Below are 22,908 nucleotides of genomic sequence, written 5' to 3' on the forward strand. Positions count from 1 at the left end.
CCTAGCGGCCAGTACAACAAGGGCAGGCGTCTTTTGCAATCTGAGGTTGGGGATAAAGCACTCCGGCGCTCGCACGCACTAAGTGATGTAGCAAAAGGATTCACCACCTCTCTCGCTCCTCGGTGGACTGGCCCTTTCGTGGTAATAAAGCGTCTATCTCAGCTCGTTTGCATGCTTCGCCATGTGCAGGGTGGTCGGGAGACCGGACCAGCCAACGTCGCCGACCTCAAAAAGTACTACTAGCGAGCAGAAAGTACGTAGAGGCACTCGGTCTACCAGATGTGAGCCACCTGGGCCATCATCTGATGAATGTCTCCAACGCAATGGATGCCTTCAAGCGGGCACCTCGTCAGCAGCAGAATTGTTTTTGTACTCCTCCCCGTCCCCCTCTTTCTTTCGTTGTTTGAGTGTCCTTGAGAGGGGGGGGGGGATGTGTGGGGCGTGAGTGAGTGAGTGAGAAGACTTTATTTACACCGACATGGACCCCGTGGCAGGGGCTCAGCAAGGGGCAGGGTCTCCTTGCCGGCTCTCCTGCGCCGTGGCCGCAGAGAAGGTCTTGGAGTAAGCCTTCTCCGCCAGGAGTAGGACGATTTTTTGTTCATCCGCATTTTGGCTGCGGATGTAGTACTCCCAGGTAATTTCATCAAGGGGGTCAGTTTCTTTAGCTCCCGGAGAATTGGGGCATTGCCAGATTAGATGACTTTGACTCAGAGGTACGTTGAAGAGATTGCAAGCCTCTGGGTCCCCTGTCAACTCATTATGCAGGCCAATCGTTTCTTTCCTCGTGTGTGCATGGGGCGTGAGTGAGTGAGTGAGAAGACTTCATTTACACCGACATGGACCTCGGGGCAGGGGGATCAGCCAGGGGGAGGGTCTTCTTGCCGGCTCTCCTGCGCCGTGGCCGCAGAGAAGGTCTTGGAGTAAGCCTCCTCCGCCAGGCGTAGGACGATCTTTTGTTCATCCGCATTTTGGCTGCGGATGTAGGACTCCCAGGTAATTTCATCAAGGGGGTCAGTTTCTTTAGCTCCCGGAGAATTGGGGCATTGCTAGATTAGATGACTTTGACTCAGAGGTACGTTGAAGAGATTGCAAGCCTCTGGGTCCCCTGTCAACTCATTATGAAGGCCAATCGTTTCTTTCCTCGTGTGTGCATGGGGCGTGAGTGAGTGAGTGAGAAGACTTCATTTACACCGACATGGACCTCGGGGCAGGGGGATCAGCCAGGGGGAGGGTCTTCTTGCCGGCTCTCCTGCGCCGTGGCCGCAGAGAAGGTCTTGGAGTAAGCCTCCTCCGCCAGGCGTAGGAAAATCTTTTGTTCATCCCCATTTGGGCTGCGGATGTAGGACTCCCAGGTAATTTGATCAAGGGGATCAGTTTCTTTAGCTCCCGGAGAATCGAGGCATTGCCAGATTAGGTGATTTTGATTCAGAGGTACGTTGCAGAGATTGCAAGCCTCTGGGTCCCCTGTCAACTCATTGTGCAGAGTAACATGAGGAAAGAAACGATTGGCCTGAAGTTTTCGCCAGGCCCTGCATTATGACGGTGTTAGGGACCTATCTGGCGGTGGATGGATCCTTCTGTTTAGTCTGGGGGTCTCAGAGAGCTCCTTGTAGGTGATGAGGGGGTCTTTGTCTCCGGGTAGCGGGGTCTCTATGGCCGCTCGGGTGTATACATCTCGAGCGAGGCGATGGGCAGCCTCACTGCCTGGTAAACCCTCGTGATCTGGAACCCAGGTGTCTGAAACCTCCCGGTTTAGCGGGTGCTTTCTCAGTAGACTAGCCGCCTGCTTGGAAATCAGGCTTTTGCCGAAGTTCCTAACAGCGGCCTTATTATCTGAAAGGATAGTTCTGGCTTTAGTGCCTGTACATGCTGGTGCTATCGCAGCCTCTTCAGCTATTAAAGCTTACCCGTATTAATAGATCCAATTACTTTCTGGGAGTGGTTCCCATCTACCACTGCTATGACCGCAGCCCCTTCTACCCGCAGGCAGCATCGCAATAGGCTGATTCCTCAGGAGGGTCGTTTATTAGTTTGCTTTGAATAAATTTTGCTCTATGCTGTCTTCGTTCCTTGTCATGAATCGAGTGCATATTCTTAGGGATCGGTGCAATTTTGAATAGTTTCCGCGTCTCAATCTCCAGGAGTTCAGCGACATAGGGTGGCTCACCTGACTGAAGATGTAGTTCTTGCAGTATTTTTCGGCCCACTACAGTGGAGTTGAGCCGCCAAACCTGGGCCTCCCTGACCGCTTTAGCAACCTTTATGGCTTCCCATAGCTAGAAGCTTCTTTGTCGACGAGTTGGGGGGGGGGGGGGGGGATGCCTGAAGCCCTTTTGAATGACATTCTGATCATTTTCTCTAACTTCTCTACTTCACCAGGATTGAGATTGAGAAAAGGGGTGGCATAAACTATTCTGCTGTTTACAAAGACACGAAGCAGTTTTATTAGGCAGTGTTCTCTGAGGCCTTTGTTCCTGAGAGAGATTCGCCTGAATATCCCCTTTACCTGGTCGACATATGTCTGCAGCTTATTCAGGATGGGGGTGTTTTTCCTATTGTGCTGTAGGAAAATCCCCAGGATCCTAATGGTGCTGACTCTCGGTACCTTGCTCCCTCCCACGTACACCTCCACTGGTTTATGTAGGTGCGGTAGGTGGGATTCTCTGGTTAGTTGGGATTTGCTGCACATTGAGAAAAGTTCAGATTTGTGAGTAGAGCTAGATAGTCCTCTATCTAGGGCGTAGTTGAGGGTCGCCGGTCTGGACGAGTCTTCAGATGGAGTGAAGATTGCTGGGAAATGTATCAACAACCTTAGATATGCGGATGATACCACTTTAATGGCAGAAAGTGAAGTGGAACTCAAGAGACTTCTGATGCGCGTACAAGAAGAGAGTGAGAAGTTTGGGCTTAAACTGAACATTAAAAAGACAAAGATCATGGCGCCTTGCCCTATCAGGTTCTGGAGCATCAAGGGACAAGAAGTGGAAGCTGTGACAGATTTTCTCTTCTTGGGCTCCAAGATTACCCCGGAAGGAGACTGCAGCCATGAAATTAGGAGACGCCTGCTTCTGGGAAGGAGAGCCATGACTAGCCTTGACCGCTTAAAGAGCAGAGACATCACACTGCCAACCAAGATCCGTATAACTCGTGCTATGGTCTTTCCAGTTGTGATGTACGGATGCGAGTTGGACTGTGAAGAAGGCTGACCGCCGAAGAATTGACGCGCTTGAATTGTGGTGCTGGCGGAGACTCTTGAGAGTTCCTTGGACTGCCAGAAGATCAAATCCGTCGATATTGTCGACCATAAACCCTGACTGCTCACTGGAGGGTCAAATTCTAAAGTTAAAGCTCAGCAACTTTGGTCATCTGATGAGAAGAGAGGAGTCGCTGGAGAAAGATTTGATGTTGGGAAAGGTTGAGGTTCACCGGAGAAGGGGTAGGCAGCGAACGCGATGGCTAGATGGCATCCTCGAGGCGCTGCAGATGAAGTTATGTGATGTTAGGAAGATAGTGAGAGACAGGAAAGTGTGGCGTGATATGGTCTATAGGGTCACGAAGAGTCGGACACGACTGAACGACTGAACTGAACTGAAGTGGAAATCAAGTAAAAGAAATGGGCGTCGGCAGGACATGTAGTGGGAGGGGAGGGTAACCGATAGTCGCTTAGTCGCTTAGGGTAACAAACTGGATTCCGAGGGAAGGAAAGCGTATCAAGGGGGCGGTAGAAAGTTAGGTGGGCGGATGAGTGGCGGATGAGTTAGGTGGGCGGTCACGTGGTGGCGCATGCCACAGATGCAAGCGTGGGGAGCGAACGCCGCGGTAATACATCGTGCTATCGAGGTTTCCCGTTCATATATTTAAGTGGTCCCAACTGTCTCTGCTGATCTTTTTTTGTTCTTAAAAATGGTGCAAACCAGGCATGATTACTTCTCTGACATGCATCAAGTCCTACTGAATTGGTCAGTTTAGCTATATTTTATGCTTGCATACAGAAACGATAAATAAGTTCACGACATTGCTCCAACCAAGTCTAAGATTTTGTCGAATCGTTTTTTTTTTTTTGTTTCGGTGGTTGCTAAATGAGACTATAATCATGCTTGCGCGGCGTTGCAACTGCTTAATGTGAAACTCATTTACTTTTGAACGAAATGCGTTCCTCGCATGCGTCACAGCTCTATTTTGTAATAGACCGCTTGTGGTCACACTTTTCAGGTCGGCTGGCCCAGACAGACGACGAAAATGCTGGCTAATATATTTATGTTTGTTTGCAGTTTCGGTCATATTCTTATGCAACGTGATATCATTACAGATCCCGTTTACGGAATTCTGGCGACTTCGGCGTTGTGACGAAAAATCACGAGCCATGGCCGAACACTAACTGGACGTAGGGTTGCCCGACATTAACTATGCAGAAGCTACCAATTCGGGCCTCTCCTTTCACATTGGAAATCCCTGCCAGAACCCTTGCATTCACGTTACCCCTAGGCCACACAAGCACGTTCATATGGCTCGGTTAAAGCGGGGCTTCATATGAGCGCTGATAACCTACACCATCGCGTCATACCGTTAACGGTGGAGCTTAAGTGTCCCCCATAATTTTGATTTCTCCCAGTCTCCATTTTTTTCCGTAGCCTTTTTCTTAGTGAAATGTTAATGCTTGCTGATTGCAGACGACGAGAGGAACTGCAAACATCAGTTGGGATTAAATTCGGCAGAGACAATGTCGTCTTATCTGGGCAGAATGTCACAAAAATAATATTATAAACGCCTGACCTACTTAAGGTGCCTTTCATCTCAGACAAATTTCATGGTAAAATTTTGGTAAAGAGCAGTCAGTCAATGACACATCTTCTTTAAAGAACGAGCTCCTCAAATATTTACTGTTTCCGGCTTTCAGATATTTCCTGACCAACGTTTTTTAAAATCAGAAATAAGGAATTAAGCCTTCACTTTCCCATAAATACTCCCCTGTATGCTCTTGAATGTGATTTGTTTTATGTTCAGATGAAGAAAATTAAACAGTTCTCTATCTATTGTAACCGGAGCTAGAGGTGGTGAAGCATGGCCTGGTGGTGCTGGGAACACCTATAAAAGGCTTAAACATGTCCACAAGCGTGAACTTATTTTGATGGACCGTTGCGCGAGCTCTAATGAAACAAGATATCTTGAGATATAGAGGCGAAGGCTGCAGGAAGTCGTACGTTTTTGACACCATAGGAAAAACCTTGTATACATAATGTCGGATAAGCTGACGTCTTCTCTGAGTTTCTATGACTGCATCCTTTCTCAGTGAGTGAGGGGGCAATAAAAAGCAAACAGTCTTCTCCAACTGTCACGATATACTGTACGTCACAGCAATAAGAGAGGCACGAAATAAGGCCCTTAAATGAGCAATTCGAAGTTTACGTCAAGAAGTCCATAAAGGGCTGACGATAACCTACTTCTGGAAACGGTGACCCTGTAGAGTCTCTTCATGGTCAGAGCTCTGTCGTGGCAGCGCGCAATCGCAGCATGCGTCCGTGAGCGGGTGGACAGACACCTGGGCGACCTTGCCATAGATAAGAGGCGTCAGGTCAGCGGCAAGTACATCCTAAGTCAAACATCATTTGCATCCACATCCGCCTCCATCTCACGAACATGAGCTCAGCCACTGAGCCCCATTTAGGCTTGCGGGAAGCCTTGAATAACGATTGGCTACACTTCTCCGGGCAGGTCAAGGATATATGTCGGAATTCTCATTATTCGTAAACGTAATGCAGCCCAATTGATTGCTTTCAGACGCAGTGTTAAGAGCGCGACTGAGCCTTTAAATTAGGCTGGAAGCGAGTGATGACCAGCTTTTACTGCCGTTTAATTAGTATAAATAATGCTCTGTAGCCCTTACGGAATTAATAAATGTTTTTATGTCTTAGCGTTACAAAGTGGGACTGGCAGTCCACAGAACCGCGGTATTACTTCGCTTATCAATAATGACAAGGCAGTAGTAAACACATCATTTTTTACGCGGATACAAAAACAATTCGAACGCCCTGCAAAATCCGAATTTATTATATTTCGCAAATAAGCTAGCCGCAGATATTTCATAAAGTCACTCATTCCTGCATATATTTCTGCCCGTTGACCTGACGGATCTCGTCTACATAGTGTTCGACAACATGAATTTAGTGTTACGGTTGGTCCTTTTAGAGCCTTGCGTTCTTATGCTCATTTTGGCAGCAATTGTTTTTAAAATATACACATGCATTTTACGAAGCAAGGATTTTCGCATGTAACATGTATTCAACTACTACGTTTTCAGCTTTCCTCGGTTCTTTCCGTTTTTTTTTTTTTTTTTTTTTTTTTTTGCCGCCTTGCGGCGACTCATTTGTTATAGCGCTTGACTACTAGCCTGAGTACGTGCGAACGATCCCACCCGCGGCTGCCGCGTTTCGATGGAGGCGGAACGCAAAGCGTCTGTGTATTGGGAGATGTCAGTGTACAGTACGGTCCACTATTAAAAGGAACGCGATCTCTTGATCGCGTGACCTAAACACTTTGCAAAGCGCTGCCGCCAACCACTGGCAAGAATTGAAGTAGTAGGCCTTGCTTACTGCTCATACACCGTGAGTGACCGTTTGTCGCTGGCTCTCTCTGGAGTGTTTTGTAAAAAGCGGAAGCAAAGCGGCCTCATGTTCCCTTTAACAGTGGACCGTGCTGTACCCTGAAGAATCCCAGGGTGCCGAAATTACCTGGAGACCTATACTATGACCTTACTGATATCACCAATAGCTTTGCGAAGATAAGGATCTCTCTATCAGTCATGGTATCTGAATTATAGGAGCGTTCGTTCGCTGGACTCAAGGCGGCGAGATTTGCCACCCGCATTCAGTTTCTGCAAGATGAGCTTCCGCTGTTTTTTAAGCGATAGCTTATAGAGCTCGTTCATTCGAAAAGCCGTTGGCTAGCAGCAGTAATAGTAGTCGGTAGTTTGTAATCGCGGTAGTTTGTAGTTCTAGTGATTGATGATTCATCGGTGTGTGATAGGCGATGACGAGTTAATGAAAACAATGTAGGTAATAGATGAATTTGAGGAATGAAAAAAAGCAAAAAATGAGAAAAGGGAGTTAAAAGGTGACAAAATGCTAAGAATGAGAAGCCAGTGTTTGATGATGCTAATTGAGAAAATTTAGAGTGTGTAATTGATCCCTTAATTCACCAAATATTTGGGAAAAATGAAAAATGCATTAAAAATGCTAACTATCGGTGTATAAAATAAATAATTAAAAATAATAAGGAAATAAATTGAAAAAGGAAATTAAAAATATAAAATGAAAAAAAAAATCTAGAAAAACAGTCCGTGTATGTGAAACGTACATGTGTGTAATGTTATGTCCCCGTAATTTTTGTCAGTGCGTGATGCAGAGCTGTCAACGGTCGCAATCAATCCTGTAGCTCTCCAGCGTGGCGTGCAAAACCGAACACAAACTGCATAAAGACGATCTAACTTTTGCATATCATACCAAGCCATAGCACGACTCTTTCATGCAATACCGCGACTGTATACCTTACCTTATCACACCATCATTGTACAAGAACAGTTTAAGGTAAGTGCGAAAATGAGATCTGCAGTAAGGACACATGTGGCGCCTGAATTAAAAGTCATTAATTTTCCTCATTTCAGTGCTAGAGTATGGAAAACTGTGCTCCACAGCCTACTAGCATGAAGCATTTAAAAGCACGAAGAAATGACTGCGCGACTGAGCGGTTGCCTTGTAATGGCGTAGGAACAGCTCCAAGGTGCAATCCGTCGCCTCGCTCTCATGGCTTACTCTGCTCCTCCAGTGCTTATATGCAAGCATTATTATACAAAGCACGGCCGTTCCACGCAAGCGCCATCTTCAAACGGGCGTTGCAAGCTCGGAATCGCGGTGACATTTAACTCCGCATTGGATGAAACGCCCTCTCTCTCCATTAACAGTACACTGGTTACACGTTTAAAATACACCTTGATGCTTGCATTGGCTAGAAGGGAGTGATTACTCCCGGCGCGAGTGATTAGGCGGACCACTTGTTTGTGACTCCGTGTCAATGACACTATCATCCGTCAACAAGGCCTTCATTCAAACCCTGTCAGCGCTTACTTGTTTGCGCTCCCTTTCCTTCTCCTCCTGTTTATCGAACCAAACAAAAAGACAGGTAGTGATGCAGGCGTCCGCACGGGTGCTCCCACCACGAGTGAAATCGTCGCGCCACGCCTGTTGTCGCCGCTAACAACGTCGTAAAGATAATCGTCCATCCTGAGGCAGAGGCTATGCGCGGGGATTACCTGCTTCCAGAATCACTGTGCAAGCAGACGCTCATGCATTTTTTGTTGCCCGCTGAAACGTAAGCTTGAGTTTTATGCGTGATTGTCGTCACGTCCTGTTGCAACTGGATTCCGCATGTGGTGACGTCTCGTTAAAGTACTCGAGCGGATCGCTCTAGGCGCAAGCTTAAAATGTTCGCCGGCTCTTCGACAGGCTCCGCTGGCTTCCGCTGATTACCGGAGTTTTCCTACCTCTCTCATCCCAGGCTGTGAGCGGACATTGAGGGAGATAAGGTTACGAGCGAGGATTAGCCGTGGAAAAACAAAAGCTTTTCAATGAAAGTTTCTGCACGAAAGCACCTCTGCACTTGTTCGCAAAAGAAGGGCGCGGTCAGCAGCTGAGGTAAGTGTTGTCGTCAGTCTAGCGGTACGTTTCCAAGTTTCCATAACTGATACCTTTGCTAACAGTTGGTGGCTGCCAATATCTACTCAACGGCTTCGGCCGAGAAGATATCACTTTTGCGCGTAAATATGCATGACCAAACTAATCGTCCCTATTTAGTTATGTACACATATCTTTAAAGTCGTTATGCGTTAATGAGCACTGAGAAGCTCGTTAGCATGTAGCGGTGCTGTAACCGAGAGGTTCACAGTGCAGCTGGTCATATCCGGTGTCGTTTAGTGTCACCATGTCTCAAGCATAGACGTTTTCAATACCCTGACTTCTATCGCAGTCACGAATGCTTGTTCTACATATTCTGCGCTCGTGCGTGTACAATTGTCAGCATGGCTGTCTAGAGCGCACGAACACCAACCTGACGCAAAAAAAAAAATGAAATTTTAGAGCAGGGGATTGGTCCTGGGGGCAATGGTGACGCTAGAACGAAGGCACGTAGGCATACTATTTGCAATGATAACTTCACTCTGCCGCTTACAGAGCAGCCCAGCAAATATCTCACTTTGTTTGCTCTGCAGCACACCGCTTCAGGGCTCTCGACAGCCGTGCTGACGACTACACTCAAGTTCGGAGCAATATGCTATAGTACGACTCGGCGCCCTCGGTTTACATAAAAATTAGTTAAAAATCAAGTTTAGCCGAACGAATTTCTAATATCCTCACTGCATAGTGAATTGCGGATATTTTAGTTATGACTGCACTGCTTTCTATAGGGAAATTCTAACATTTACGCTTTGAACTTGTACTTACGGTTTGAAGATGCAATAACAAATTTGAGTTGATACGTAAATACAGCTTAGTTGAGGAAGAGGGTATCTGCTGTCGAAGCGTCATCTCTGATAAAAGTTTTCCTTGTAGTGGCAATAATAAAATTGAAAACACATTATAAAAATAACTTCCCTGGAAATAAAACAGTACGAACAATAACTCTAGGATGCCTTCCTATCACAGAAACGAAGAGGTTTCCCTCACTGCTGGTATTTCCCGCAGCAACGTGCCTCAACATATCATAACCAGTAATTGTACAACTTTCGACAAAAAAGTGACTTTTATTCTTGCCAAAGACGTTTGTCTGCGGTAACTAGGAAGTGCAGTATTGGCGGAAATAGTGCCTGTAAAGCGTTATGTTTACTGGTTACAGGGAAATCTATCTTCTCCTACGATCAAATATTGCATCTCTTTATTGATGCATTCCTCTTATTAACACTGAACACAATTTCTGCCTTTTAATAGCTAAAGTTACCTTCTCTCTTTGTTACCCAATTGCATGCATGAAACTCTTATACATTCATGATATTTGATTTCTTTAGACGGGTGACGAGCAATACTGTTTGCGCGTTCTCTCATTTTACGTTCCAAAAGTGCGAAACGATTCTGATGCTTATCTCTCAAGTTTACTGTGGCGTTTAAGCAGCAGTCTATATCGATTGGATTACCATTCAAATATGTTACCGATCATTTCGCTGGTTTATTCTAGTATCTGATTACTGAAGCTTGTGACAAAGCAGAACCCACAAAACTCTAGTCGAGTTTCTTTGTGCTTTTGTTGTTTGCCAGAAACGTTTATTTAATGTTTATGAACGTTGGGGCTAGTAAGTAGAAGCAAAATGCAATGTTAAGCAGGAGTGCCCACCAACAAATTTACTGATTATTGTATCTCCATATGCTAAAGGCACTTCAGGAAAATGTTTTCGGGACTAGTTGTGCATGTCAGCAGTCAAAGAAAGCGCAATATTCAGTAGCGTCATAAAGGTAATCGAGCTGAGCTAGAATGTTAATTGTAGAATTGACTGCTCCGCAAAAAATAAAATAAAAAAAGACAGAGTGAATTCAGCAGAGTAATAAATAGCTGCTTAATGTTTTGATAATCTCGTTGCACATCGTGAAAAATATTTTGAACACATTCTTCTAACACTTTTTTTTTCTGCAAACTTCTCTTTTTAAAAATTTTCAGTACAAAGCAGAAGTTGTTCAATACTGGATGGCCAAGCTATGCATCGCGTTGGGACTGTGCGCCGCAGCGGCGTTTTTCTCCTTGTCCCAGTTTGCCTCTCGGCGAGGCAGAGGCGATGACGTGAAAGCCTTGTGCTCTTGGCTAACGCGCGCTGGTGTGCCCGACAGAGTGAGGCATTGGGCTCTGACCTCACCGCTCCTACACTGTGTAGAAAATCTAAAGGAGCAACAAGAAAAGGAAGTCGCGGAATCGGCCTCTTCGTTTATCCAGGAAGATAAAGACCTGTACACCACAGCTGCCTCGTCATCAACCCAAAATCCCCATGATTCGTCATATGAAGAGTATGATGACACAGCTTCCACGTATGGCACGCGAGCTCCAGAGCACTTGCAAGAGTATCAGACTGGGTGGGAACAGAAAATTGCGTCTCCTAAAACTCGCACCACTGCTCAGCTCGAAGACAGCACCATAGGATCATCGTGGTCACATAGTTCAGCTTCAAACCAGGAACCAGAAAAGGCTACGTACAGTCCGCGTTTAAGCAAAACCACACATGACCGAGAAGTGGTAACCACGAATGAACCATTGTTCACATTGAACCAGCATGGCGACATGCGACTCGTACAGACCACAGAAACAGTGACTCTGTCTTCAAACGATCAGTTAGAAGAGGCGACAATTCCATTTTATGATACAGGCTCGGAAGACGAAGATAAAAGGTCGGCGACCACATCTAATACAGTACCGGAGCTAACACGAGAGTATCAAGTCACCAGCCCGTCCTCTTCACTTCCCAGAACACCTGATGTCGAAACACGGCACACTACGAACCCTGCGCTCACAACGACAAGCGTGGAACCTTATGATCTAGATAAGGAAACAGCGGCGACCACGGAAGTTCTCGGCACCCGGAAGGGCGATACTAATGAAAATCCTGAGACAACAACTCTTGAATCTACAACGCAAATGCGTGAAATGCAAGGACTTTCTGACTCATCACCGGCTCCGCCGCCAACTATTATTTATAAGCACGCCACCGAAACTATTTATTTCCCCACCCCATACGCGCCTAATTCACAGAACAAATTAGCTCTTATATCTGAAGCAGGGAACCTTCACCTCGACGACCCCAGAAGCGAGCCGACCGCAGTTAGGCCGCTATCATCTTCACCCTCCGTAACCACTAAACATGACGACGAAACGACCACAATAAATTTTTCGAACGCGAATTCTGCGTTAGAGCAACAAGAATACGTATCCTCCACGTCTAGCGCCCCTTTTCTTCTAGACAGAGACACATATGAAGTCACGTCCACGACTCCTTCAGTTTATTCAGCCACTCAAGAGACAAAACAAACCACTACTATGAGTTCCTTTACAGAATTAGATCTCCCTTCTTCTAATAAAGCAAAGTCTACCGCTGGCTCTCACTCCATCCCTTACACGGCTGACAATGAGAATAATATTGGGACCTCGACAACACTTGCGAAACCTGGTGCTGAAAATCGTGATGAGACCACAAAGAATATGGATTCAGAGCGCCTGCAAAAAGAAAGAGCCGAAAAGACGTTGAATTTTATATCATGGCCTGATTCTTTCCCAACGTGGCATGATAAAGGCATCACACCTACGACAATAGCCAGACAGTCTACTTTAGAAGACAGTGCTGAGGCAACAGTGAGCACTAAATTGAATCTCCCGCCGAAAAAGCCCGACGAGCAGACATTGAATTCGGCACCCTTGTCAGAGTATTCCATGTCATGGCAAAGTCAAGACCCCACACTAACGACGACGGAGGCGCAGTCGACCGCAGAAGCGCGCGTTGGTACAACCTCAAGTACTAGCTCTGACCTGTCCCAACATCCCGAAGAGCAGATATCTATTTCTATTCAAAAAGCGCAGCCTTCTGCTTCTTGGGAGGATTTGGGCACCACATATAGAGCAGATGCCACTCCGGTCGCTGTACAAGATGACGTTGAAGCGGCTGTAACTACTAATTTACCTGTACAGTCAGAACAGCAAGAAGAGAATAAATGGCCTTTTGCAGCAGGTCCCGAGTCTTCCACTTCATGGCAAGATCTAAACACTACGCCTAAGTCAACAGCGCCGGATTCTGTACTCGAAGGTGACGTAGAGGCAGCCACGAATGCTAAATTAGCAGTAGGGTCCCAACACCCAACAGAGAAAACATTTACTCCTGCATCATTGTATGAACCTTCCACCTCGTGGAAAGATCAAGACACCTCCACTAGGTCAACTGAGACACAAACCACTGCTCATGAGGACGTTGAAGCTACTATAACCACTGAAATGGATTTCGAATCAAAACAGCAAGAGCAAGACGAGTCATCATCTGGACCAGTCGTCGAGTCTTCCACTTCAATGCAATATCAAAACATCCCACTTAGCACAGTAGCCACGCAGTCCAGTCTCGAAGATCGTCCCGAGACATCTACGGATACTAAATTAGAGCTCAAGTCAGAAGAGCGAGCAGAACATTCTGCATCCTTGTTCGAACTCTCTACATCGCTACAAGATGACACTGAATCTGAGACAGCCACAGCACAATACACTGCCGAAAATCGCGTGGAGACAATAACGAGTGCTCAGCCTATCTTTCTGACAGAAGAGCGATCAAAGGAGTCAGTGACTTCTGCACAACTGTCTGACTTTTCCACACCAAATCAAGATCAAGGCATCACGCCTACAACAGTGACACTGTCCAGTGTTAAAGACATTATTGAGATGACCACGACGAATGAACCCATTGTCGAGGAACCTGAAGGACCTAAAATTGTATGCTATTTTACCAGCTGGTCGATGTACCGTGACGACCGCGGCCGCTTCACACCGGAGGACATCGACCCTAAGCTGTGTACACACATCATGTACGCCTTCGCAACTCTAGACGCAACTACGCTGAAGATAAGCATGGCTGACCGCTGGGCAGATGAGGACTTCGAGCTGTATAAGGTTGGTGGTGTGTTTTTCATCGTTTTGGGAAAATTATGATGTCTTATTGGCATCATAAATTGCTCCTTACTATATTTAAAGAAGCCATGTGAGTGTCGTCCGACTATAACATGCATCTTCGCGTTTTTTTTTCTATGTTGCGCGAATTTGCACACAAGATCGTTAAAGTGTTTGCTATCTTTCTTGTGACACTTGCATTGCCTTGCCGAAAATTGTCGGTGAGGGGAGCTTTGTCAAGCCGCGTAATGCGGCTTTTTACTGTTATTTGTTTCCTTGAGCGTGTGGTGTTGGCATGGAAAAATAAATAAAAAAGAAAAATAACCCGAGGTAATAACATTTAACTGAGCTAATTAGATCCTGCTTAAAAAAAACGCGGTGTAAAATCAACTGGAGGAAAAAATAACAGGGGTGCACTTAAGTCTTCTTACGTGCGGGAATGCGGAAGCACTTCGAGTTTTGTCACACCACCTTGTGGATTCGCCCGACGCTACGCTCGCGGACCTCGCCCGCACTCGCCCAGTTGGCGTATTTACATAGGTTAAGTGAAGGAGCGACGCAGATGAAACTTCATGAAGACGACGATGCTTACTGCTCAGCGCAAGGGTGTGTTGCAGTTTTAAACGAGGCGTGATTGGCTGCAGTGATAGTATAGTGCTTGCGTGCGTGGGTCAGACAATCTGAACTGTTCGTTTTGGAAGGGGTTCAAAACCCAGTCACTACAGGGTTTCCTTTCTTAAGTGTCACTTCTTGCGTATACGCTCTGCCGACACACTGTGTCCACAATTCCTGCATGCGCCACTCACGTGAAAAGAAATTTTGTTCGAGTTAACGAACACATTTAGGCTGAGTGTTGCAGTAACTGTTTACCCCTTCTGTCCAGATGTGTTTGCGCAACTTTTTTGAAATAGTTAGCAGGTCACGTTTGCGAAAACAGTACCTGAAACTCCTCACACTGGCAAATCGAACAACGCTTTCGATACGCCGCCTTCCGCTCCCCGAGTTTCTTCCCGCTGGCCGGCTAGTTTGCCTTTCCGCAGAACGATGGTGCAAGCGGTGTTCTTGTCAACCAGCTCAAATATAGCTTTTGAGAGACGACAACGATAGCTTCGCGCGGACGCCTACTTTGCAGTCTCGCTTTAGCTTAGGTCTCCTCGCGCTGGCGGACAGCGTTGAAGCATGACGTCGCCTGTTGTTCCGAGGAAAACGGAGCAGGGAAATGTAGGGAGCTTCGACAGCGCTCTGCAGAGCTACTGGGGTACGTCAACGTAGCGCGGTATCGAGGCACGCTAAGAGCTACGGGACGACGGCGCTGTTCACATAGCGGCGCTCTCAAAATTTCCTTCTAGTGTCAACGAGGGCATGTGCCGATTTCATTCTTGCATAAACACTGCCGCAACTGTACTTATGATCTACAGGACCTCAGAAATGTTGGCCACTAAGATATGGTGTTGGCAGACCAGTTCACCGCTAACGGCCCACGATTGTATGTCTTTGTCATGGCACTCAAGTTTGCCATGTCCATATTTGCCTTCATGTCGGTTTTCTCTTGCCTGGTGCAGAGAAGCGGGATACACTTACAGCAGCCGCCAGTATACCTCTACAGTGCGGTGTAAAAGAGTCAAGAACCTTTTCTTTTCACATATCCCATTAGTGAATTGTTAATTTCCAGATGACATTTACGATGAATTTATCGCTTTTACAACAAACACTGCATGACTAACTGGATAACTAGTTGGCTTTAACTACAAGTGCACCAGAGGTCACCTGCCGCTTTGTGTTAAAGTGCTCTATGCCTCCTAATTTGCTTTAAACAACTAGTCTTCATACTGAACTTCTGTCAGAAGGACAAGGCGAATAACCGTCTTTTACTATCGCAGCGAGTGACGGCCTTGAAGGCAGCGAATCGGCGGCTGAAGGTTCTGCTGTCTCTGGGCGGAAGTGTAGACAGCGACGGCCTGGACCAGAAGTACTCGAGGCTGGCAGCGAACGCCACTGCTAGGCACAACTTTGCCCGTCACGCTGCCTCGTTTCTCGTCAAGCACCGCTTCGACGGGCTGGATGTCGACTGGGAATTTCCGAACTGCAAGTTCGGGGTCTGTCCATCCAACCCACCGGACAAGGAGAACTTTGTACTACTACTGCAGGTGAGGAAAGGGTGTCGTAGCGTATTCAACGCCAAAATTATAGCATTGAGAATGGTAATAACCTTCAAAATAGCCTTCCCTTTATTGTTAAGCATTACGCTTTGACTCCGCTGAAGGCAACGGGAAATTCAGGCACAACACTATGTGAATACACTCGCTCACGATTTCTTCGAAGTTTCTAAAGACCTTCCGCTGAGTGCCGACCAAATCTGCAATACAGGTGTATGAACTTCGAGCCTCGCATGTAGAAAGGCGATACATATAAACTAAATGGTTTAATTAATACAAGTTTAGGTAAATGTAATCCTATATTGAAGCGAATTTCATTTTCAATACTAGCTGGATGTGAAAAAGGTTCGTTGAGGAGAGCGTTTCTTCTACTCTTTCGCTAAACACTTGTAGCCAAAGAAGATGTGTAACTCATAAACCTGGGGCCAACAACAATCGAGGAATGCGAAGGACCAATGCAAAGTTTTCTCCCATGATAACGTGTGACTCGCGATTTTTCGGCTGTAGTAAGAAATACGATTCGACTGAGATTTTCAGCATGTACCACGGTTCTGAAGTCACTTGAAGTTTGCACTATGCCTTCCTTGAAGGGCCCGTGAAAAGCCAAGTAGAAAATGTGTCTCCGCAACGGAAAAAAAAAAAAAAATAAGCTACCTCCATTAGCAGCGAACATGTGGGCGATCGAAAATGATGCTGCTGGCGCGAAAAAAAAAATAAGAAAGAAAGAAAACGAAGAGAGTGTCCAATGAGCCCAGCAAGCCCCAGTGACGTCATCGGGGAGGTTTGCGCGCGGCGCGCGGGGGATTTGTCGCCCAAATCGGTTGCAAGCGGCTGTTAGGAGCACTGTATATAAATTATTTGTGTACTAAGAGCTGCACGCAAGCTTTCAAATTTGATACGAATACTCACAAACACCACCGCTATAGATTTATTGCTTTAGAATATTACCGCAAATAGCCCTTCATGGGCTCTTTAAAGGCAAGAGAGTGCTTTGTTTGCGCCCAACCTCCACTAACCACATTTCAATTTTTTTTGTTAACATTTCATTGACGATTGTATTGTTGTGTTTTTCAAAGGACCTGCGAGAGGCGTTTGCAGAGTACAGTCCACCTCTGTTGCTCACGGCTGCCCTTTCGGGGGACATCGAGGTCATCGAGGAAGCTTACCTTGTGCCAGATATATTTAAGTAAGTGAATTCTTTGTGTTTCTCTGAGTGACAGCTTGAATAAAGGAATGAAAGAGGGATAATCTGTTCGCTTAAAAACGGGTTGTGACCGGGTTGATGAAATGACCTTCTTTTTATGCATTTTACAGCAATTACCCTTTTTAACCTAAGAGTCTTGCTCTATGACGATAGTAAAGAGTCATGCTGCATAAATTATTTGGAAAAGCTGACACTACCCAGTGTGACCACGGGGAGAAAATAAAACCTATTTGACTTAAGTCCGGGGAATAAATATTTAGATAAATCTTCAGTTTTAGTTTTTATCTCACCGAAAACATTCCATGCACAGAATCTAAGCGAAAGTGGGGCATTCGCGCCTTTTCTTTCCATCCTGCAGACAGCTCGACTTCGCAAGCATCATGGCGTATGACTACTACGGGGCCTGGAGTACCATCGTTGGCCACTACGCGCCTCTACAATCGGCCATGGACGAAACTAATCCCGAGATAAGCATTGTAAGCAATCAAGTATATATTTTTTGACGATAGGTCGCTTTTGTCTTTGTGTTCGCATTTCACGTATCCTTTGCACACGGCACGGGCCTTGCGAAAAAACAGAAAACAGCCTTTTACTACACGTCTGAGGCACTGGAAGAGCAGTTGGAGGTGGTTTGAGCTAACGACGCCTAGGCAGCTCTTTTGCATTGCTCTTCTGCAATAAAAAGACAAGGCGATAGTCAGCAGTCCTGCTTGTTGTGCCCTTGTCTTTTGTTCCCACAGTTAACCTCTTTCGATAAAGAAGCTGGCGAAAGTGTTCTCCGAGCACTTTCTTTAGCGCTAGGAAGAAAGCGCAGAAACAGGACAACAATTACGTCAGCTTTTTTGCTTTATTTTTGGAGCTTCATTAATGCAAAGCCTGGGAAGCACGAGCTTAATGCGTTTATTGCAGCATTTTTAAAGGTCAGTGACCTGAAACTTTATTAAATATAAGGAATATTCTAGCGCATACTCTAGTTTCGTTCAAGGTGGCTTCTTTGAAATTTCAATCAATCAATCAATCAATCAATCAATCAATCAATCAATCAATCAATCAATCAATCAATCAATCAAAGTGATCTTTATTTGTATGAAACGAAATACATAAAGAATATTTGGACCGATAGCCGCGTGGCTAGTAGAAGGTCCAGTACAGAATAAACTTGATCAGGCAGCCGTAATGAGCACATACAAACACACACACAAAAAAGACTAAAACAGACAAACAAAAAGAATCAAGACGCACGGAGGAAAATACATTTCAGCAAACAATTCATAGGCAAATAATACAAAACGCAAGCGCAAACAAAAAAATGAGGGGGGGGGGGGGGAGGGCGGGAGGGGATCATATCGTAATCGGTCGGGCAAGGCATCTTCCTACCTCTGTCTTCTGAAAAGCTTAGCAAGGACCTCGGATCCGACAGCTTTGAAGTCTTAGCTAGCATTAGAGGGTTCTCGCTGGGCTGCTTCCCTCACCGTTTGATTACGTTCTATTTTGTACGTGCGGTATGACAGGATGTTCTCCCTCCTCTGCCATGGACGAGAGTGGCGCTGATCAACATTCTGAAGGTTACGTTACTAGGGGCATTAATAGATTGGAAAGGACGCCTGGAAAATAATTTATTCGATAGTTAGTCGCTACACGATACGAGATCTACAGCCGACAAATAGAAGTCGACCATCAAGGAATACACAGCCCCAATACACAAACTACTGTATGTGCAGTCTTGCTGTGTGGCACGCATCTGCTGGCTGCTGTTCTCTCCTAAAAAACTAGGCAGCGACTCATTGCTAAAAGACATAAACGTCATATGGACGGCGTGGGTTCGGATCCCTCTGGCAGAGGGCGGTTTATAATAAATTACCTTATAGGTGAAATATTGCACTACTAATTTTCATTGATCAACACTACAAGTAAAGAAACCTTCCTATACTCATACCTTGCTTTTGTTGACTGTCGGCTAATATGTATATCATAAAGAGACCCTGGTTTTCTTACCTTCGCCTATCTAACTTCCTAGTCAGGTGAATCAGGTTTTAGCAGCTTTCATATACCTGGTCGGAAAGGTTAGCAAGCAGATATCTAAAGCCCAGGCGACGACACCATCTCAGTCATTGACTACCTGTTATTGACTGCGTTTTTAATAGGTATAATTTGTTTTTCTGAGAGTAACAAAGTTTATGAAGGATTATGCAGGTGATCTTGGAACTAGGAGCTTAAGAAAGAGCAAATAGTGTGCAAACAACATAGCCACCATAAAATGTTTGGTGTTCTAAGAACGATTAGGAGGAATTCATCACTGTCGCCGTTGCATTTATAGTTTGGGGCATGTATTTGCAAATTTTTTACAATTTTCTGCGCGCGATTCCCCCTTCACTTCGCACGTAACCTAGACAAATTACCACATTTCGTCGCAGGAGTATGTGGTGAACACTCTTCTAGCAATGGGGGCACCAGCTTCGCAGCTTGTTCTGGGCGTACCCTTCTACGCCAGTTCATTCACGCTTGCCAACCCCCGTCTCAACGACATTGGATCTCCTTCGAAAGGAGCCGGCAAGCCTGGACCGGTCACAGATTCTCCCGGCGTGCTGTCATATTACGAGGTAGGTCGAACTGCGTGAAGGATTCGCCAAGATATTCAAGCATCGTCCAAGTCACGATATTCAGGGGCATGCTTGGCGCAGTGTTTACAACGGGTGTCAGCTCAGTCCGATGCCTTTTGGTTGCCGCGCTTGCTTCATCTAGCCAAAACACTGCTGCGATCAAGAACTGCTTTTAACGCGTAGATACTCGGCAAATGTTCCTGAATTGCGCGTCGGCGGCGGCACAGGCCCACCTTTCCGACATGCATGATCAGTATTAGCACAGCCAGACGCCACCTATCACGGCTTGCAGGTTGTATTGTAGAGCGTTGGAAATCCTCCACCTGCATTAGGGGAGGTGTAAGAGGGGCGAAAGGGTGAGAGGAAATGGGAAACGTGGCTTGGGCTGTGCAGTGAGATCAAAGCATTGCGCTAACGGTACGGAGCTACAAGGGGTGGAACCTGGAGGGTGGCCAGAGTGGAAGAACAAGGTTATGACGAAAGATGAAGAATGAGAAACCAGAGGGTGGAACTAGAAGTAGCTGAAGACGCTAGAAGAAGATCATGAAGACAGAAGGTTATGGTGAGAGCACATTAATACATCCCACACAAGGCTGATAGAATAAAATGTGCAGGAGGCAGGATGCCCATATTGAGCCAGGCGGGTAGTAGCGGAAAAAGGAAAGATGGGGGGCTTCATGTTGAAGGTGGAGGAGGAGTGTATGAGCTAAAAATCACCGATATGCCGCTGGCATGTGGGAGTTGGCAGGTCACATGGACTGCAGGTGGCATATCTGCTACTGGAGTTGGCAGCTGCCGATTCGGCAACTGTCAAATGTAAATATTAGATGAAAATTGAGTTAGGAACCTTTGGGTCCTGAGTGAGACACAGAACTAGGCCTATAGGCCACGTAGGGACGTTTGGACAGTGGGGTTTTACGTCTCGTTTCGCATAAAGCGGCAACTTACAAGTGTAAGCTGTGTACACGTTGGTCCACTCTTAGTTTCAACAACGCCGTTGTCTTCAAAGTGGTATTCAGTTCAACCCAGTCATGCGTCGAAGCTAAGTTGTACGCGATGCGCAACAATGCCTTCACGTCCCCACTGCACTTTGGTCACTTTGCTTCGATGCGTGTGCGCGTCTTGCTTTATGGCGGCCTGAAGGCAGCGACCATGTTCGAACTAAAAGTGGGCGACCGTGTACGTTTAAGATTATGCATGAGGTGTGCATCGGGAATATAATACAGCCAGAACTAACAGAATGACAATTCGCATGAAAAAGGGCGTAAGTGTTTAAGAAAAGCCGCTGCTTAGAAAAATGAAGGGCCACATAAGCTCCGCCTTTAGGAGATGACGCGACAACGTTAATGGCTCCCGTTCTTCCGGCTGTTCTGCGAACCCTAGTTTGTGCACATGCACTTTGATGATACAAGAAACAGACTGGCAAAGTCAAACCGTGAACTCACTTCCGTTTATTATATAACCCTTGCTTACTATATATTTTATAGCTTAGGCTGTGTGTAGTTTCTGGCCCTGATAATGCACGTGTGGCTATATCTATATCCCTTTGTTTTTTACGAAGCCTATTTCACTTTCTGCCAATGCAATGGAAAGCTCGTTAAAGCCATATTTAGGACCGTATTCGACAGCTGCATATACCTTTGCAATATTTTATTTCTTCCCTGGAAATTAGGCTCACATGTGCAATTCTTGGAGTTTAGCCTTAAAGCCGAGTTAGTTAGCTTTCTGTTGTACTAACAAAAAGGGAAATAGACAGAATATAAAATGAAATAAAGTTAAAGATTAACGGTGACACGTGCGTCATCAGGATTAAAAACAAGTCCCAGCATGAGATAAAGTATGTATAATAAGCGACAATTTCATGTGTGATGAAAAAAAAAAATTGAGTTCGTGCTTCTTCGGTACATGTCTGCTTCTTCTATCGGCAGTTTATTGTGCAGTAGCGCTCAGGAAAGAATGAAAGGTGCGCATTTTTAAGGCGAAAGCCTTTAATGGCTCATGCTGTCGTGGGCAAAATGTGTCCCACTTTTGCGGCGTTCTGGTTGGCCGAGACGGGATGACGTCATAGAGGTGTCGACCAATCACAGTGCACCACCACAGTACGCGCGAATGCGTGCCTTGTATGGCCATATGACAATCAATGAGCAATGACTAATAATGAATTAATTAAGTACCAATTGATTACTAATTACGTAATTCAATAATTAATAGAAATAAATGCTTAAGTAATTATTTAATAACCTGCCTAATTACTATTTAATTACTAATTAGTGCCAGTTGCCTAGCAGAATTCGGCACTGAGGCTTTCGCCTTTCATTACTTTAGTTGTTAAAGTCCCTCCTAATTTTTTTTCTCGCCGAAAGTGCTCACTCATGACGTACACACCATTTTGAAAAACGCAGGTCAAATATGAATCTCATTGGCTTTTAAATTGCAGTGAAACTTCACCGTTTTTTAAAGTCAAATATTTTGGTGGGATTTGGTGTGGGATCTTTATTATTTATTTCCCCTTGCAGATTTGCAGTGCCATCAAGGCTGGCGGCTGGTCCACCATGATGGATCCCAGGGCGGGAGTGTACGCCTTCTCTGGTGACCAGTGGGTCTGCTTCGATGGGCCCCGTTCGGTGACGCGAAAAGCTCGCTTCGCCCAGAAAATGAATCTCGCCGGCCTCATGGTTTGGGATCTAAGCATGGATGACTTTCGGGGCGAATGCGGCCGTATTCACCCTCTCCTCAGCGCCGCCCACAGGGCCCTCTATCCGCCGCCAGCCACACCAGCAGACAGGGGTTGAATAGGGAGACTCGTCACGGTACATGGACATTTTTATTATTGCTCCGCGCAGTCATGGCGCCTCGGAGACGAGAGGCTAGGTCACAAGGAGCGAAGTTTTCGTGCTTTCAACATCAGCCACGGAAAATGAACTTTCTGGCAAGCTGCGTCCCCAAGTGTGCACGTTAACGATCAAAAGTTTGGAGCGCTTATTGCTAATCATAATCGATCGCGTCAAATCGCACGGCGGGGACACGTACAAGTGGCTTGGAGCCAAAAACAACTTTCAGAGATTTCTTTGCACAGTGCGTGGTCATCGAGGCAAGGTCACTCTGTGGGCATGTTCAGCCAAAGTCTCTTGCCAATAAATAAAGACCAGCGTCACAAAAAGGCAGACTGGCAATGAAAATAGCCCGGAGTGTACTCTTCAGAGCAACGCTGTTGCATTTGGAACAGAATAAAACTGTCCTTAAGAAACAAACATCAATGTCCGAGATGAGCACAGGACTGTGT

At 45.9% G+C, this 22,908-nt stretch overlaps 1 protein-coding gene across 1 annotated transcript; it reads left to right on the top strand.

Annotated features, from left to right (window-relative positions):
* The first annotated feature begins 8,412 nt into the window (after positions 1 to 8,412).
* LOC146189546 (uncharacterized) lies at positions 8,413 to 22,897 on the top strand. The gene is made up of 7 exons (XM_084604323.1): positions 8,413 to 8,687; positions 10,696 to 13,668; positions 15,546 to 15,812; positions 16,898 to 17,007; positions 17,384 to 17,501; positions 19,440 to 19,625; positions 22,142 to 22,897. Exons 2-7 carry the CDS (start codon positions 10,723 to 10,725, stop codon positions 22,415 to 22,417), a joined length of 3,903 nt encoding a protein of 1,300 aa, XP_084460449.1. The 5' UTR covers positions 8,413 to 8,687; positions 10,696 to 10,722; the 3' UTR covers positions 22,418 to 22,897.
* Positions 22,898 to 22,908: the final 11 nt, after the last annotated feature.

This window comes from Amblyomma maculatum, chromosome 5 (assembly GCF_055883805.1).
Source record: "Amblyomma maculatum isolate TAMU_Amacu chromosome 5, ASM5588380v1, whole genome shotgun sequence".
Taxonomy (NCBI): Eukaryota; Metazoa; Arthropoda; class Arachnida; order Ixodida; family Ixodidae; genus Amblyomma; species Amblyomma maculatum.

What these genes read in the sequence shown, in the direction of transcription:
- LOC146189546 (XM_084604323.1), top strand. Translation starts at nt 10,723, where the DNA reads ATGGCCAAGCTATGCATCGCGTTGGGACTGTGCGCCGCAGCGGCGTTT. An exon ending in CTAATCCCGAGATAAGCATT is followed by an intron (nt 17,502 to 19,439) that starts GTAAGCAATCAA and finishes ATTTCGTCGCAG; the next exon opens with GAGTATGTGGTGAACACTCT. An exon ending in GCGTGCTGTCATATTACGAG is followed by an intron (nt 19,626 to 22,141) that starts GTAGGTCGAACT and finishes TTCCCCTTGCAG; the next exon opens with ATTTGCAGTGCCATCAAGGC.